At 36.2% G+C, this 15,306-nt stretch overlaps 1 protein-coding gene across 1 annotated transcript in view; it reads right to left on the reverse strand.

Moving 5' to 3' along the window:
• Window positions 1-15,306, reverse strand: part of COG5 (component of oligomeric golgi complex 5) — a 267,212-nt gene that overhangs the window by 70,854 nt on the left and 181,052 nt on the right. Inside the window, exon 12 of the mRNA XM_043463038.1 lies at window positions 1,202-1,406. Within this exon, the coding sequence (XP_043318973.1) occupies window positions 1,202-1,406 (205 nt within the window). The remainder of the gene's footprint in view (window positions 1-1,201; window positions 1,407-15,306) is intronic.

Here is a 15,306-nt window from a genome sequence, read left to right on the forward strand (position 1 = left end):
ATAAAAGGTTTTTTTCATTCTCATTTTTTTCTCTACATTGAATTTACTGTCTTTCCTCTACCCCCATGAGTAACATATGCTCATTTTAAATAGAAGCAGGAATACAAAATAAAAACTCTACCTATTGGAGATAAAGCATCACTGCTTTTTGCTATGTATGTTTCCAGCGCTTTTCACTACAAGCATATGAATTTAAAAATAAAACTAAGCCAGGGATAGAATGATACTATATATTTTACTTCATATACTTAAAAAAAAAAAAAACCTTAATATACTGGACTGGCCAAAAAGCATGTTCGGGTTTACTTCATGTTTAATGTTAAAGAGTAACTGAAGAAACAAAGTCCCTTCTATCACTTCAGCCTACTCTTACGCCACTTACTCTACCAGTCAAAACTTATACAATCTGTATTTTACCAGTCAGAACTTCTTACTACAGTGGATACAATTCAACTATAAGTATTCAGGAAAAAAAAAAAAGTTGAAACAAACATTAAAAAAGCACTCATAAATCTATCATTTTTCTTAGAAGGTAGGTGATAAGAATCTAAGTCAATCTCATCACAATAAATGAATCAAGTGTTTCAAGGAAGTGTGCAAACCAATCAATTGATTTGGTACTTATAAAGAAATATGAAAACAGTACTTCTTTTCAATTTAGGAGGAAAGCTGGCAGGTTTAAACTTACTGAGTTGGTACATTGTTTTCCAATGTGGCTTATAAATATCACTACATATACGATACTTCATGACTCATCTAAGAGACTTTCAGGTTTAATTTTGACAGTACTTAGTTTTTGCCCACCAGACTGAGAACCTATCCCAGCATGAGATTTGTTTCCACTATAGTTCCTGAACATACCAATTCATGCCAGTGGCCCATCAATAATGATGCTATATAATTACAAATATAGTATCAATTGAAGGACATTGACTACACATGCTCATCTCTTAGCTTCTATTCACCTTACTTGGTGATATCCTTTAAGACAAATTCTCAGTAGGAATCAGGCTGCTCAACTAAGGATAAAAGTTCAATTCCTTAAGTTAAAAGTGTTATGAAATCTTTTAGGTAAATAAATAAATGATAATCATTACAAATATTGAGAAAGATTAACATTTCCCCAATTTCTAACTTGTAATAAAAATTAAGGAAAAAATCCTTAACATGCCAACAAACAGATTTGATTACACAAACATACTCATAATCTGGCTTTTTTGGTATGAATACATCTTGTATATCATCTTCCATGTGTTGTAAGTCAGCATAGAGGTCTGCAGTTCCACTTGAATTAAAATTTCCTTGAATATTTTGGCTGTATTGTTGAAGACGCTTCCATAAGTCATTATAAAGCCGCAATAATTTTGGGTATTCTCCTTCAAATGCCTGTTTCAAAAACATAGAAGCTGCCAAGCAAAACAAGAAAATGGATTAGATAAATGATAAAACAATAAAATGTAGCAAATAAAGTTTCTTTTGTACATGAAAACGGTGCTACAAATAGCCTATACTGCAGGACAAAACAAAGGTGTGTTTTAATAAGGCTTTTCAAAATAATGCTGGTAACAGCAATTTTCCTCCCAGACTATTTACTGCATTTGATATATGTACCATTTATTGGGTTGGCCACAAAGTTCCTTTGGTTTTTGAAACTTAATCTATAAGAAACCAACACATTGATGAATAAAGTTGAAGACTTTAATTTTTTCTTTGAAAAACTGATAAAATATATAGAAAATCAGGAAGCATAAAAAAACCCGACCACCACCCATGATTTACTTAAATTGACATTTATAGAATACTTCATCCAAAACAGCAAAGTAGCCACTGTTTTCAAGTACACATGAAATATTTACCAAAAATGACAACTGTTGATGCCATGAAATCATCTGAATAAATCTGAAAGGTTTCAAATCATACAAAGTATGAAAACCAAAATAGTTTTAGATAAGAAATCATAATAGAAAGATATATTTAAATGATCCTGGATAAAAATCCAAAAGTAGAATTGTTACATCAGTTCTATATTTAATTCTATATTTAATTTTCTGAGAAACCTCCATACTGTTCTTCATAGTGACTGCATCAGTTTATTATATTCCCACTAAGAAGGTACAAAGTTTCCCTTTTCACTACAATCTCACCAGCACTTATTATTTCTTTTCAATACTAGTCATTCTAACAGGTGTGAGATGATATCTAACTGTGTTTTTTATCTGCATTTTGCTGATGATTAGTTATGCTAAGCATCTTTTCATATACTGTTGGGCTTCTATATGTTGTCTATAGAAAAATGTCTACTTAGATCCTCTCCATTTTGTTTTACTGGATATTCTGTTTTTTTGCTACTGAGTTGTATGAGTTCTATATATATTTTGGATACTAACCCCTTATCAGGTATGTAATTTTCAAATATTTTTTCCCATTTAGTAGGCTGTCCTCTCATTTTGTTGATGGTTTCCTTTGATATATAGAGGTTTTTTGTTTGATATAGTCCCACTTGTTTAATTTTCCTTTTGTTGCCTTTGCTTTTGAAGTCAAATTTGAAAAATCATAATGAAATATGACTATATTCCTGTTAGACTGGCTAAAATTACAAAAATCAAATGTTGGTGAGTACAGAGATACTAAAACTCTTATATACTGTTGGTAGAAAAGAAAAACTTATCATTTTGCAAAAAAGTCTGGCATTTTCTTGAACTGTTAAAGATATAGCTACCATATGGTCAAACCATTCCTCTTTTACATGTTTATCCAACAGAAATAAAAATATATGTCCATATAAAGATTTATATATGAACACTCAAAGCACCTTGATTGGTAATAGCCAAAAACTGGAAACAACCCAAACTGTCCATCCACAAGTGAACGCACGCACAAACTGTAGTATACTTGCACAATGGAGTACCACACAGAAGTACACATTACAACATGGGTGATTCTACATACAGTCTGCTGCATGAAAGGCAAATGAGAATCCATAATACATGCTGTATCATTCAATCTGCACATAGTTCCAGGAAAAGTAAACTAGCTCAAAGTGACAAAAAGCTTGTCAGAATTTGCCTGGGGAAGGAGAAAGGAGACGGCAGGGAGAGGAATTATAAATGGGTACATGGAAACTTTTGCTGATGACAAGTATATTCACTGATCTTCACTGCTGTGATGCTTTCATGGTGTGCATATATATCAAAACCTAACAAAACTGTGCATATTAATTATGTTCAGGTTATTGTATACCAATTATACTCTAGTAAAAAAACTGTTCAAAAAAATCTCAGCGAGGACTTCTTTGAAATCCCTCCTCCCGAATGAAGAAGCCATTCACCATGGCCCGGAGTGTTCCCACTATGTTTGCAGGGTATGTCAACAATGAGAGGCCCTAGTTGCTCTTTATCCAGGCCATTTATCTGTAGCAAGGTTTGCATCTGTAGCAAGCAGCCTTGAAAGATGAAGTAACTTCGTCAGCACACAAAGAGCAGGCTTGCTTACTGCTTACAGCAAAATTGGCAGATTCTCCCAGCCTAAGGGAGACAAACTCACGGCATGCTTCCCACTGCACTGCGTCTCCCTGTGAGACCTGGAGGCGTGGGAAGCCAACAAACAAAGAGGCCAGTGCTCACGCAGCTTGGTATGCTGTGAGTAATAAAGTCCTTCTGCTCTGACCCAGGAGTCTCACGTCTTCTGACAATATCCAGAGCACTTTGGCAGGCTACCCTTTCAAGTAGGGTAAATATCTCAGATCTTTCACAGTTCTTGAGCTCCTCAAAGCTAAATCATATTCCTTTCATTACAGGAATGTGCTTTTTGCGTTCCCATTTACCACAATGTCCAATTTTATTTATGTAATGTATGTTTCCCATACTGGACTATAAACTCGATGAGAAAAGGATGACACTTGTTTTCTTCAATGCATATGTGGTACTCAACACAGTGCTTGACATAGTAGAAATCAAGTTAGTATCTCTTAATGACAGAATAAATTAAGTTTTGCTTTTCAGTGGAAAGTATGCTCACTTTGATAGAAATCTTATCTATGCAGAACAATCCACTGTTGAGGGTTTCAGAAAGACAAACTTTGACTATATTATCTCACTAAATGTGTCTGACTCATCGATTCTAAGTTACTTAAATACATTTAAATACATTTAAAGTTTACAAATAAATAGTGTGTGGTAATTCCTGAAGTTAAATTCTACTTTACTTTCTTTTATAAGTAGGTTTAAAATGTTCACATCAATTACCTATAAACTTGATTACAATAAATTATTTATTTGATAAATGTCTGTAGAACTTAACTGCATATCTTAATAATCTAACAAATCATTTACAGATAGAAAATGACAGGTTACTAATTCCCAGTTACTAAGTAATTCATTACTCAGATCATGCCTTCATATGAGCAACTGAGCAATATTGCTCAATTCTTTTTGAGCAATAACTAGTGACTCCAACATAGACACTAACATGGAGAGGAAACTCATCTTTATTTCAGTACCTTGTTTTATGAAGATTTCTTCATAGCAATGAACTCTCTAAGAAATTATTTATTAGTTTGTGTTGACTGTCTATGTTCCCTCTTCAGAATGCAAGTTTAATGAGACAGGGATACTATTTGATTTGTCTCTGTATTTCCTTTACCTAGAATAACACCAGGCATTGAATTACTGAATGAACAAACTGAAAAAAGAATGAAGAAGGACCTAGGTATGGAATTAAATCTTTTCCCTAGATTCTAATAGCCTAGACTTCATTACCTCACTCCTCCTAGACCCCCTGGTTTATCCCAGAGCTGCCGCTCTCACAGATCCTGGCCTTAGTCTTGAGTGGCCATGCTAAATCTCAGCCTGTGTGTCCGACTCTGCCAGCACATCTTCCTGTGTGAAGACGCAACACCTCATCTCTCAGCCGTTGACTGGAGTCCTGACCCAAAAAGGGCATCACTCCTGAAACCTCCCATCAATCTCCAGACAACCAAATCCTAGTCAGTGTTGAAATCTGGAAGGTAGACTAATCGACTACACAAGTATTTGCTGATCATTTACTATATGACAAATGCTGTTGCAAATGGTGCATATGCAGTAGTGAACAAAAGAAGCAAAGTTCCTACCCATGAGAAGCTTACCCTCCAATGAAGGAGAAAGATAGTAAACAAATTAGAATGTAACATAATATCAAGGTTAGTGAATAGTGATGTTGTTGTTCAGTTGCCCAGTCATGTCCGACTCTGCAGCCCCATGGACTGCAGCGTGCCAGGCCTTCCTGTCCTTCATCATCTCCCAAAATTTGCCCAAGTTCATGTCCACTGCATTGGTGATGCCATCCAGCCATCTCATCCTCTGATGCCCCCTTTTCCTTTTGCCCTCGATCTTTCCCAGCATCAGGGACTTTTCCAATGAGTCGGCTGTTCACATCAGATGATCAAAATACTGGCGCTTCAGCTTTAGCATCAGTCCTTCCAACAAGTATTCAGGACTGACTTCCCTTAAGATTGACTGGTTTCATCTCCTTTTGGTCCAAGGGACTCTTAGGAGTCTTCTCCAGCACCACAGTTTGAAGGCATCTATTTTTTGACATTCTGCCTTCTTCATGGTCCAGCTTTCATAACCATACGTGACACTGGGAAGACCCTAGCCTTGACTATATGGATCTCTGTCAGCAGAGTAGTGTCTCTGCTTTTCAACATACTGTCTAGGTCTGTCATCGCTTTCTTGCTAAGAAGCAATAGTCTTCTGATTTCATGGCTGCAGTCACTGTCCACGGTGATTTTGGAGCCCAAGAAAAGGAAATCTGTCACTACTTTCATCTTTTTCCCTTCTATTTGACATGCAGTAATGGGGCCGGATGCCATGATCTTAGTTTTTTAAATATTTAGTTTTAAGCTGGCTCTTTTACTCTCCCCCTTCACCCTCAACAAGAGGCTCTTTAGTTCCTCTTCACTTTCTGTCATTAGAGTGGTATCATCGGTGTATCTGAGGTTGCTGATGTTTCTCCTGCCTATTCTGATTCCAGCTTGTAACTCATCCAGCTTGGCATTTCTTATAATGTGCTCATGTACAGATTAAACAAACAGGGTGACAGCAGACAGCCCTGTCATACTCCTCTCTCAATCTTGAACCAGTCAGTTGTTCCATACAGGGTTCTAACTGTTGTTTCTTAACCCACATACAGGTTTCTCAGGAGACAGGTATTGGTCTGGTATTGCCATCTCTTTAAGAACTTTCCACAGTTTGTCATGATCCACACAGTCAAAGGCTTTAGTCTTTGTAGTCGATGAAACATAAGTAGATGCTTTTGTGGAATTCCCTTGCTTTCTCTATGATCAAGTGAATGTTGGCAATTTGATCTATGGTTCCTGTGCCTTTTCTAAACTCAACTTGGACATCTGGAAGTTCTTGGTTCACATAAATCTGATGCTGAGCAAGCAAGACTTTAAGCATGACCTTACTATCATGGAGATGAGTGTAGTTGTCCAATAGTTAGCACATTCTTTAGTACTACCCTTCTTAGGAACTGGGATGAGGATTGACCTTTTCAAGTCCTATGACCACTGATGGGTCTTCCAGATTTGCTAACATATTGAATGCAACACCTTGATGGCATCATCCTTTCGGTTCTGAATAGCTTTATTGGAATTCCACAGCACCCACTAGCTTTATTAACAGCAGTGCTTCCTAAGGCCCACTTGACTTCATACTCCAGAATGTCTGACTCTGGGTGGCTGACCACACCATCATAGTAATCTGGAGATAGGCAGCAGCATTTTATTTACTGACGACAGGGAGGGCCTCTCTGAGTGAAGTAAGGATGTGACCCATTTGGATGCCTGGGGAAAGACTGATTTGGATGGAAGAAACAGTAAATGCAAAAGATGTGAGGTAGACAATCCCAGCAGAGGTTGCTGCTCTTATTTTAATAACCTGTCATGCTCTTGACCTGAGAGAGTGAGCCTCCATAGCTAAATTAAGTCTCTCCTTTTTAAGTACACTGCTCCTCATTTCTAGTTCATTCCTTTCCTAATAGGCTCAGTTCCCAAAACCTGTCTTGCACCTAAATCATCTAGTACTATGAAACTAAAGGAGGGTTTGGTATGTCTTAGAAAGTATTTTCTGTTTCATAGTTGCATTAGATATATATTGCTACACAATAAACTGCCACAATGTAGCTGCTTATTTTAAAAAACATACATTTATTATCTCACAGTTTCTATGAGTCAGACATGCCAGGTCCTCTGCTTCAGGGTCTCTCATAAGACTCCAATCAAGCTGTCAGCCATGGCTGGAGTCTCATCAGAAGGCTTAACTCGGGGAGAAGATTCCAAGCTCATGTGGTTGTTGTCAGGATTCAGTTCCTGATTAACTGAACTGGATTGAGGGTCTCAGTTCCTAGTTTGCTGTTGGCAAGGGGTCAACCATACAAGTGGACCACTCCAATATGACTGCTTACTTTATCAAAGCTTGTAATCCAAGAAGGCAATAGAGAGTGCTTGCTAGTAAAATGGAAATTACGCTCTTATGTTACCTAATCATACAAGGGACCTCTTCTTTGCATGATCTATAGATTACAAACAAGTTGTACCTGTCAAGGGGAAAAGATTACACAAGGGTGTAAATATCAGGAGAGAGGGATCAATGGGAGCCATCTTACAATCTATCTGCCCCGATAAAATAAACGACACTTCATTCACATCAATAAAAATTATAAAAAGGCAAATGCTGAGGGCCACCAGCAGTCTGACAAAGACCTACTTTTCAAATACGGATAGATTACAGACCTGGTTGCTCAGGCAGTAAAGAGCTGCTTACAATGTGGGAGACCTGGGTTCAATTTCTGGGTCAGGAAGATTCCCTGGAGAAGGGAATAAAAACCCACTCCAGTATTCTTGCCTGATGATTTCCATGGACAGAGGATCCTGGTGGCTACAGTCCATGGGGTCGCATGGACCCCATGGTTAGCTAGTCGACTGAGCGACCAACACAGACTATGTTACTCCTTCCTAATTAACAGTTTTATATAAAAAATCATTTACAGTATTGTTGAAAAATAGACCAAATATACTACAGAAATAGTTCCAGAATAAAATAATGGTAAGTCAATTGCACACAAGGTAATGAATTTTCCCATTACTCATAAAAAGAACTTTTCCTTCTAAGTTCCAGAAATGTATGGTCCAAGTTATATATTAAAAAGCAATCAATGTTTATATGACCTAAAACTAATTATAAATGCATTTTATTGAGGATTAATATGTCTTTTGATTTAATTTTAAAGTTATGATTTAATAAAACTAAAATCAGAATAGAAAACAGACCTTTTTAAAACTCAGAGAAGCCCTATTTAAGATGAACAGATATTAAAATGAAAGCTTTAGATGGAAAATCTGACCAAAGCCTAAAACATTAAGCTTTGAATGAAGAAACTGAGTTTAAAAAAAGCACACACAATCTAATATTAGCCACTTGCACAAACTACACTACACACACACACACACACATACACACACACAATTAAGATGCAAAAACTGTCTGAAAATATCCAGATACAGCGCCAACGAGATTTTTTTAAGGTTTTGTTTTTTCATAATAACAGCAATACAAAGTATGGTATCCAATACCAACTGGGTATGTATTCTATACCATACCCTTCCCTTTTAACAGGAATACAAAGCACACATTCTTCTCCAAACTCTTAATTAGTTAACTTTGAATCCATTTATGATATGAAGATGACCACCCTCATTATCTCACAATAAAAGGTGCAACAAAAATAAAGGTCACCTTCAACTTCTTACCCTCTATTCCCCTAAAAATGTTTGTCTTTAACTTTCTTCATAGGAACAAGTGTCCATTCTATACATGACCAATTATTCAACTTCCACACTTAATCTCATTCTATTTCAGCTCCTCCTCTATTACTCTCCCCTGTATTTTCAGCCTTCAATTATTTTTTTATAAAAAGACTGAACAATCTGATTGTATAAAAAAATCAAAAATACAAAATAATATGGCAAACACTTCCCCTTGACCTTCCAACAGTTAATGAGTAGCCACAGTCCTGTCACTGCTTATAATCATAGTCTACATACATCTTCTTGCCTCCTCCAGGCTATAACCCAACTTCCAACTGCCACAATGCCACTGAAACTATTTTGGTTAAAGTCACAGTATCAAATGAACCTATCTACAAAACAGAAACAGACTCACAGACATAGACAACAGACTTGCAGGTGCCAAGGGGGAGCAGGGAATGAGAGGGATAGACTGTGTGTCTGGGGTTATCACCACTTACCAGCTTGATGCTGTTTTACCTATCATAACCCTAGCCAATTTTCCTTGACTGCTGCCAGTTATTTTGGAGCAAATGACAACATCGTATTATTTCATCCATAAATACTTCAGCATGTATCTCTGATAGTAAAGACTATTTTAAAAAAGTAACCATAGTTCTCTTATCACACTTTACAAAATTAACAATTAGTGACAGCATCTGTATGACTGACTTGTGATTTTTTTTTTAGCTTGTTTATTTAGGACCCATAAATAATCCATATATTATAATTATCTGATATATCATCAAGCCCCATCTATAGTTCCTCTCTTTTTTATTCCTTTTAATTCTTTATTTAAGAAATTGGGTCATATATCCTCCAGAGCTTCCCAGTCTGAATTTTGCTTACTGCACCCTTGGATCCCTGTATTTCCTGTAAATTTATCAGCTGGATCTAAAACAATACATTTCAACCTTGGCTGCACACTGAAACAACTCTGGAAGCCTAAAAAAAGTCCTGATGCTTGGGTCTCAACTCAGAGACGTTAATGCAATTGCAGTATAGACTGTGAGATTTTTAAATACTCTTTAAGTGATTCTAATATGCAACTAAGTTGAAAACCACTGCAGCAGTTAAGAGATTTGATCTGTTTCCACAGTCTATAATTTCTGATAAGCCTACTACATATGTATCATATGAATTTGTATGGCAATATGACGTGTACTCAGTTGTGTCCGACTCTTTGTGACCCCATGGACTATACAGTTCATGGAATTCTCCAGGCCATAATACTGGAGTGGGTAGCCTTTCCCTTCTCCAGGGGATCTTCCCAACTCAGGGACTGAACCCAGATCTCCCGTATTGCAGGCGGATTCTTTACCAGCTGAGCCACAAGGGACACCAAGCAACTGCTTATATAATTTTGTTAGATCCTTATCTATTTTGTTAGATAATTTTGTTAGAAATTCTTCTAAGGTTTGGATGCTAATGAATAATGTGTGAGGGTGACTATTTCCATACAGGCTTGCCAGCAGAGTGTGTTATCAAACTTCTTTTTACTTATGGCTAATTTGATGGGGTCACAAAGAGGAGGACACAACTGAGCGACTGAACAATTGATAGATGAGAAATGGTGTTTCTGTATACTTTTATTTTGCATTTTTCTATATATGATAACACTGAGAATCTTTTACAAACAAGATGCATTTATACTATTTTGGTAGGGTTGTTGGTCTTTTTTCTTATTTTAGAAGATTTTTTATGTACTAACTCTTTTTCATTGAGGTAAAGTTATATTTTTCTCATTTGTTATTTTATTTTGCTTAAGAGTTTTTTGGCCATGTAAAATTTTTAACACAGTCAAATTATCAATCTTCTCATCATTGCTTCTAGAAATTAAATCAGAGAAATTTCCCCTAGACCTAGCTTGCTCACTTGTGTTTCTGCTAGCATTTGAATAGCTTTATATTTTACATTTAATTCTTTGGTCTACTTGAAATTTACCCTGCTATGTGAGGTAAAGTGGGGATTTTCTCCTCTGAGCTCTTTTTTATCTCAATCTACTCTTCAACCCTGAGCACTTCACTCATTTCCATAACTACAGGATCACACTTATCCATTCAACAAATTTTTATGGAAGATTTAATTAAGTAGCCTAGTCTTGTTTTAGCTCAATGAAAACTGTTTCACAGTTCATAACTAATGATATAAAGTACTTTAAAATATCAAATAAATGAAGGCATAAGGAAAAAAGTAAAAAATATCCTATAATAATCATGCTTTTGTATCCCTGTTTACCCCATATACATACTGTTTGTTTTCTAAAAGTATTTCATATTTTAGGGTCTCATTTACCTTATATGTGCTATTTTTTTAATGAAAAGTATTTCTATTTTACAGTTTGCACTTTCCTCAGATTTCCTAACACATAAAGCCTTTACTATTAAAGTAACACTTTAGGAATTCATTTCAACAGGATATCTATTTTGTATTGAGCACTGTGCCATGTGAGTGACAGGAATATAACATGGAACAGAGGCACACAGAGATGGTTTCTCTACAGCCTAGCAGGAGATACGGACAAGCAAGGAGGTTAGCCATAACAATGCGGTGAGATAAGGATTAAAACTGGGAACATGTTAGAGTTTTGTGGGAGCAGACAGAGGATGCCATACCCATATTTGAGTGCAATGATGAAGAGGGAAGAATCAAGGAACACTGAAAAGATGAATGTGAATTATCCAGATAAAGAGGAGGATTACAGACAGGTGCTTCAGTATTGGTAAATACTGAGAAGAAAGAGGGTGATTCATTCAAGAACTAAAGCTCCAGGACGAAATTTTTTAAAAAAATTAGAAGGGAGGAAAATAGTGCTAAGCGGATAGGAAGGAACCAAAAAGAACAACACGTTGGGACTGTATCCTGAGGGAGACGGGCAAGAAGAGCGGCAGCAGACCAGTGCTCCCAAGGTAACAACTAAAGAAGGCAGACATATTTTTAAAAAGTCAAGCTTGCCCCATACAGAGAACCTTTGCTGGAGAAGACGAAAACAGGAAAGACTTTCGGTGATTTATGAGACTGGAATGAACATTTTGAAACTTAACAAGTCTCAACCTGAGTAGCTTATAGAAGACCTACTCAGTTATATAGTTGCAAGGGAAGTTGGGGAACTAGGTCCAAAGCTTCAAAGAACAGAAGTTAAAATATCCTTCATATTTGTGGAAACATATCATAGGAAACCTAAGATGAGAGAACACGCCTATCAACAGAGAGAGGCAGATCTTCCTTGCCATGAAGACATCCAACAGATTCTGGTGGGAGCCTAAAGAGCTTGTCTGGAAACCTCTGGAGAACAGAACTATATCAACTTCAATATTTCAGGGCTGAGGGGACAAAGACCCTCCAATCTCTCAATTAAAAGCCTGGGACAAGGGACTTCCCTCACAATCCGGTGGTAAGACTTCACATTCCACAGCAGGGGGAGGGAGTTTCATCCCTGGTTTGGATAACTCACAGCCAAAAAACCAAAACATAAAACAGAAGCAATACTGTAACAAAGTCAATGAAGACTTCTAAAATTGTCAAAAAAAAAAAAAATCTTAAAAAGAAAATTAAAAAAAACTTGGGAGAAGCATGCCTAAGTAAAGGGGAGAATTAGAGACAGACTGTCTCATTAAAACAGCAATTACCTGTCATCCAAAGGGAGAGAAAAGAAACAAACAAAATATTTCATAATATGTAAATGAAACCCTATAAACCAGTTAAGACAGATAATGCTATAGAAAATAACATTTTTAAAAGACTATATGCAGATGGCCAATGTACATATGGAAAAGTGAGTAATATCATTAATCACAAGGAAATAAAAATTAAAGCACAATGTGATTTGACTCAACATCTACCAGAATGGTCAACAAAACACAGAAAATACAGATGGCCAACAAACACTTGAAAAGATGCTCAATATCTCTCATTATTAGAGAAATGCAAATCAAAACTACAATAAGGTACCACCTCACAGTGCTAAGAACGGCCATCGTCAAAAAATCTACAAACAATAAATGTTGAAGAAGGTGCGGAGAAAAGGGAGCTCTCTTGCACTCTTGGTAGCAGCCAGTATGGAGAACAGTATGGAGGTACCTTAAAAAACTAAAATTAGAGCTACCATATGATCCAGCAATCCCACTACTGGGCATATACCCTGAGAAAACCATAATTCAAAAAGACACATGTATCGCAAAATTCACTGCAGCACTATTTACAATAGCCAGGACATGGAAGCATTCTAAACGTCCACTGACAGATGAATGGATAAAGAAGATGTGGTACATACATACAATGGAATATTAGTCATAAAATGGAAAGAAACTGGGTCATTTGTAGTGATGTGGATAGACCTAGACTCTGTCCTACAGACTGAAGTCAGAAAGAGAAAAACACTGTATATTAATGCATATATATGGAATCTAGAAAAAAACAGTATAGATAAATCTATTTGCAGGGCAGGAATAGAGAGGCAGACATAGAGATGGACATGTAGACACAGTGGGGTAGGCACAGGTGGGACAAATTGGGGAAACATTCTAACATTTTTTAAATCTACATTAAATAAAGTATTTATAAATGCATAGCTTGTTTATCCCTCTATTTCCTGGCAAGATTGGACTCCTGATTTATTACTGTGTTTTTTAAAAGTAAAGGTAATGAGTTTTAGCATACATTTTAAGTCTGAAAGCTTCCTAAATCTTCAAATATGCATATCTCCTAAAGTATCTCTCCAATTCACGTGTGATTTTCCAAAGCACTAGAAATATATACTGTGTAGTTCTCTTAATTCTATGACACAAGTCTTTCAGTTGCTTAAGACTTCTTTTTTTTTTTTTTGCTTAAGACTTCTGAGAGACTAAAACTGCACAAAGGGCTTTAAATATTTTAAAAAAGATTTACTTGCCAGAAGATTTTAAGCATATTTCAAAAAATCTTTTTAAGCTTTTATAAAAGGGCACTAGCATCTTTTCGATGTAATATTTATTTTGCTTGTTTCTAATGAGACTTGAAAATATGTGTACCATAACCCAACAGGCTGGTAAACAACCGTTATTATCTGGAAACTACAATAGAGAGGTAACAGACATAAATCTTAGAAATCATCTTGGAAATAACTACCAGCCATAGACAATTAAAGCTGCACATGTCTGGCAGAAGCTATTCTGAATCTTCATAATCACAAATTCAGGCCCCTTTCCTTTTTAAAAAAGTAAATTCATTGTCAAACCCATAGATATATCTTATTATATCAAGTAGAAATTCTTTTTACTAAGCATGAACATTTATAATCAGAAAGAACATGTTCCTAACTAGGAAATTTTTCCTCTAGGTATTTTCTGCCAAAATCTTACTTACTTATACAATCTGTTACATTGTGTATAATATTCAACTCTGCAGATGGTTGCATTTTCTTAATATTGCCTGTCTATAATTTTAACAATTACTACATTACATTTCATGGACTGTTGGTGCTATATAAATAGACTCCAGCTCTCTCTTTAGTCTTAAAACTAAGCAAGCACAGGCCTTGTAGGCCTGCAGGGTGCAGCCCAACAGCTTCTTAGGTGTTTCTCACTTTATGTTAATTTTGTAATATTTTCCTCAAACTTTTATTTTAAAAAAGTTTTTTTAAACTTATTTTGTGTTGTGTTAGTTGCTCAGTTAAGTCCGACTCTTTGCAACCCAAGGACTGTACTCTAGCAGGCTCCTCTGTTCATGGGATTTCCCAGGCAAGAATACTGGAGTGGGTAGCCATTCCCTTCTCCAGGGGATCTTCCCAAACCACGGATAGATCGAACCTGAGTCTCCTGCACTGCAGATAGATTCTTTACCCTCTGAGTCACTAAGAGTTCTCTCAAAGGAAGTTATTACAGTAATAATGTTAATAGAAGCAACCAACTACTCCGAATGTAAATATTAATGGGGTTTTCTGCCTAAAAATATTGTATTTCCTCTCACTAGCTTCTTTGACTACACAAGTCAGATAGGTTCCATAGGATAAGAAGTGAAACATAGCCACTGGATTTGGTAATTAAGAGGTAGGTCATTGCTTGCTTCATTGAGAGCAATTTCAGTAGAATGCAAGAGTTCACCAAGTTGAGAAATCAATGGAATAAAACTGAAGACAAAAAATGTAAACTACTCTTTTGATAAGTTAGAATAAAAGAGGAGAGATTAGACAGCAACTAAAAAGAAACTCTATAGCTTTAATTAGATTAGAGCACTGAAATAGGTTTATATCAAAGGGGGAAAGATCAAAAGAAAAGTGGAAATGCAAAATCAAAAAAAGAATAATGTCGCTGAGAGGACGGGTTTAAACAAAGGATCAGGTGTCCATCAGTAAATGGGTGGCTTTGAAGAAGAAAGTTATCTTACTCTTCAAGGCCCACAGGGAGGAAATCAGGCTTTTCTTTGGAGGACAGTTACAGACTTCTGAGTTTCTTAATGACATTAATTGTCCTGCTGACCCAGGAGAAAAGGTTAGTTACTCA

Source organism: Cervus canadensis, chromosome 3, assembly GCF_019320065.1.
Source record: "Cervus canadensis isolate Bull #8, Minnesota chromosome 3, ASM1932006v1, whole genome shotgun sequence".
Lineage (NCBI taxonomy): Eukaryota > Metazoa > Chordata > Mammalia > Artiodactyla > Cervidae > Cervus > Cervus canadensis.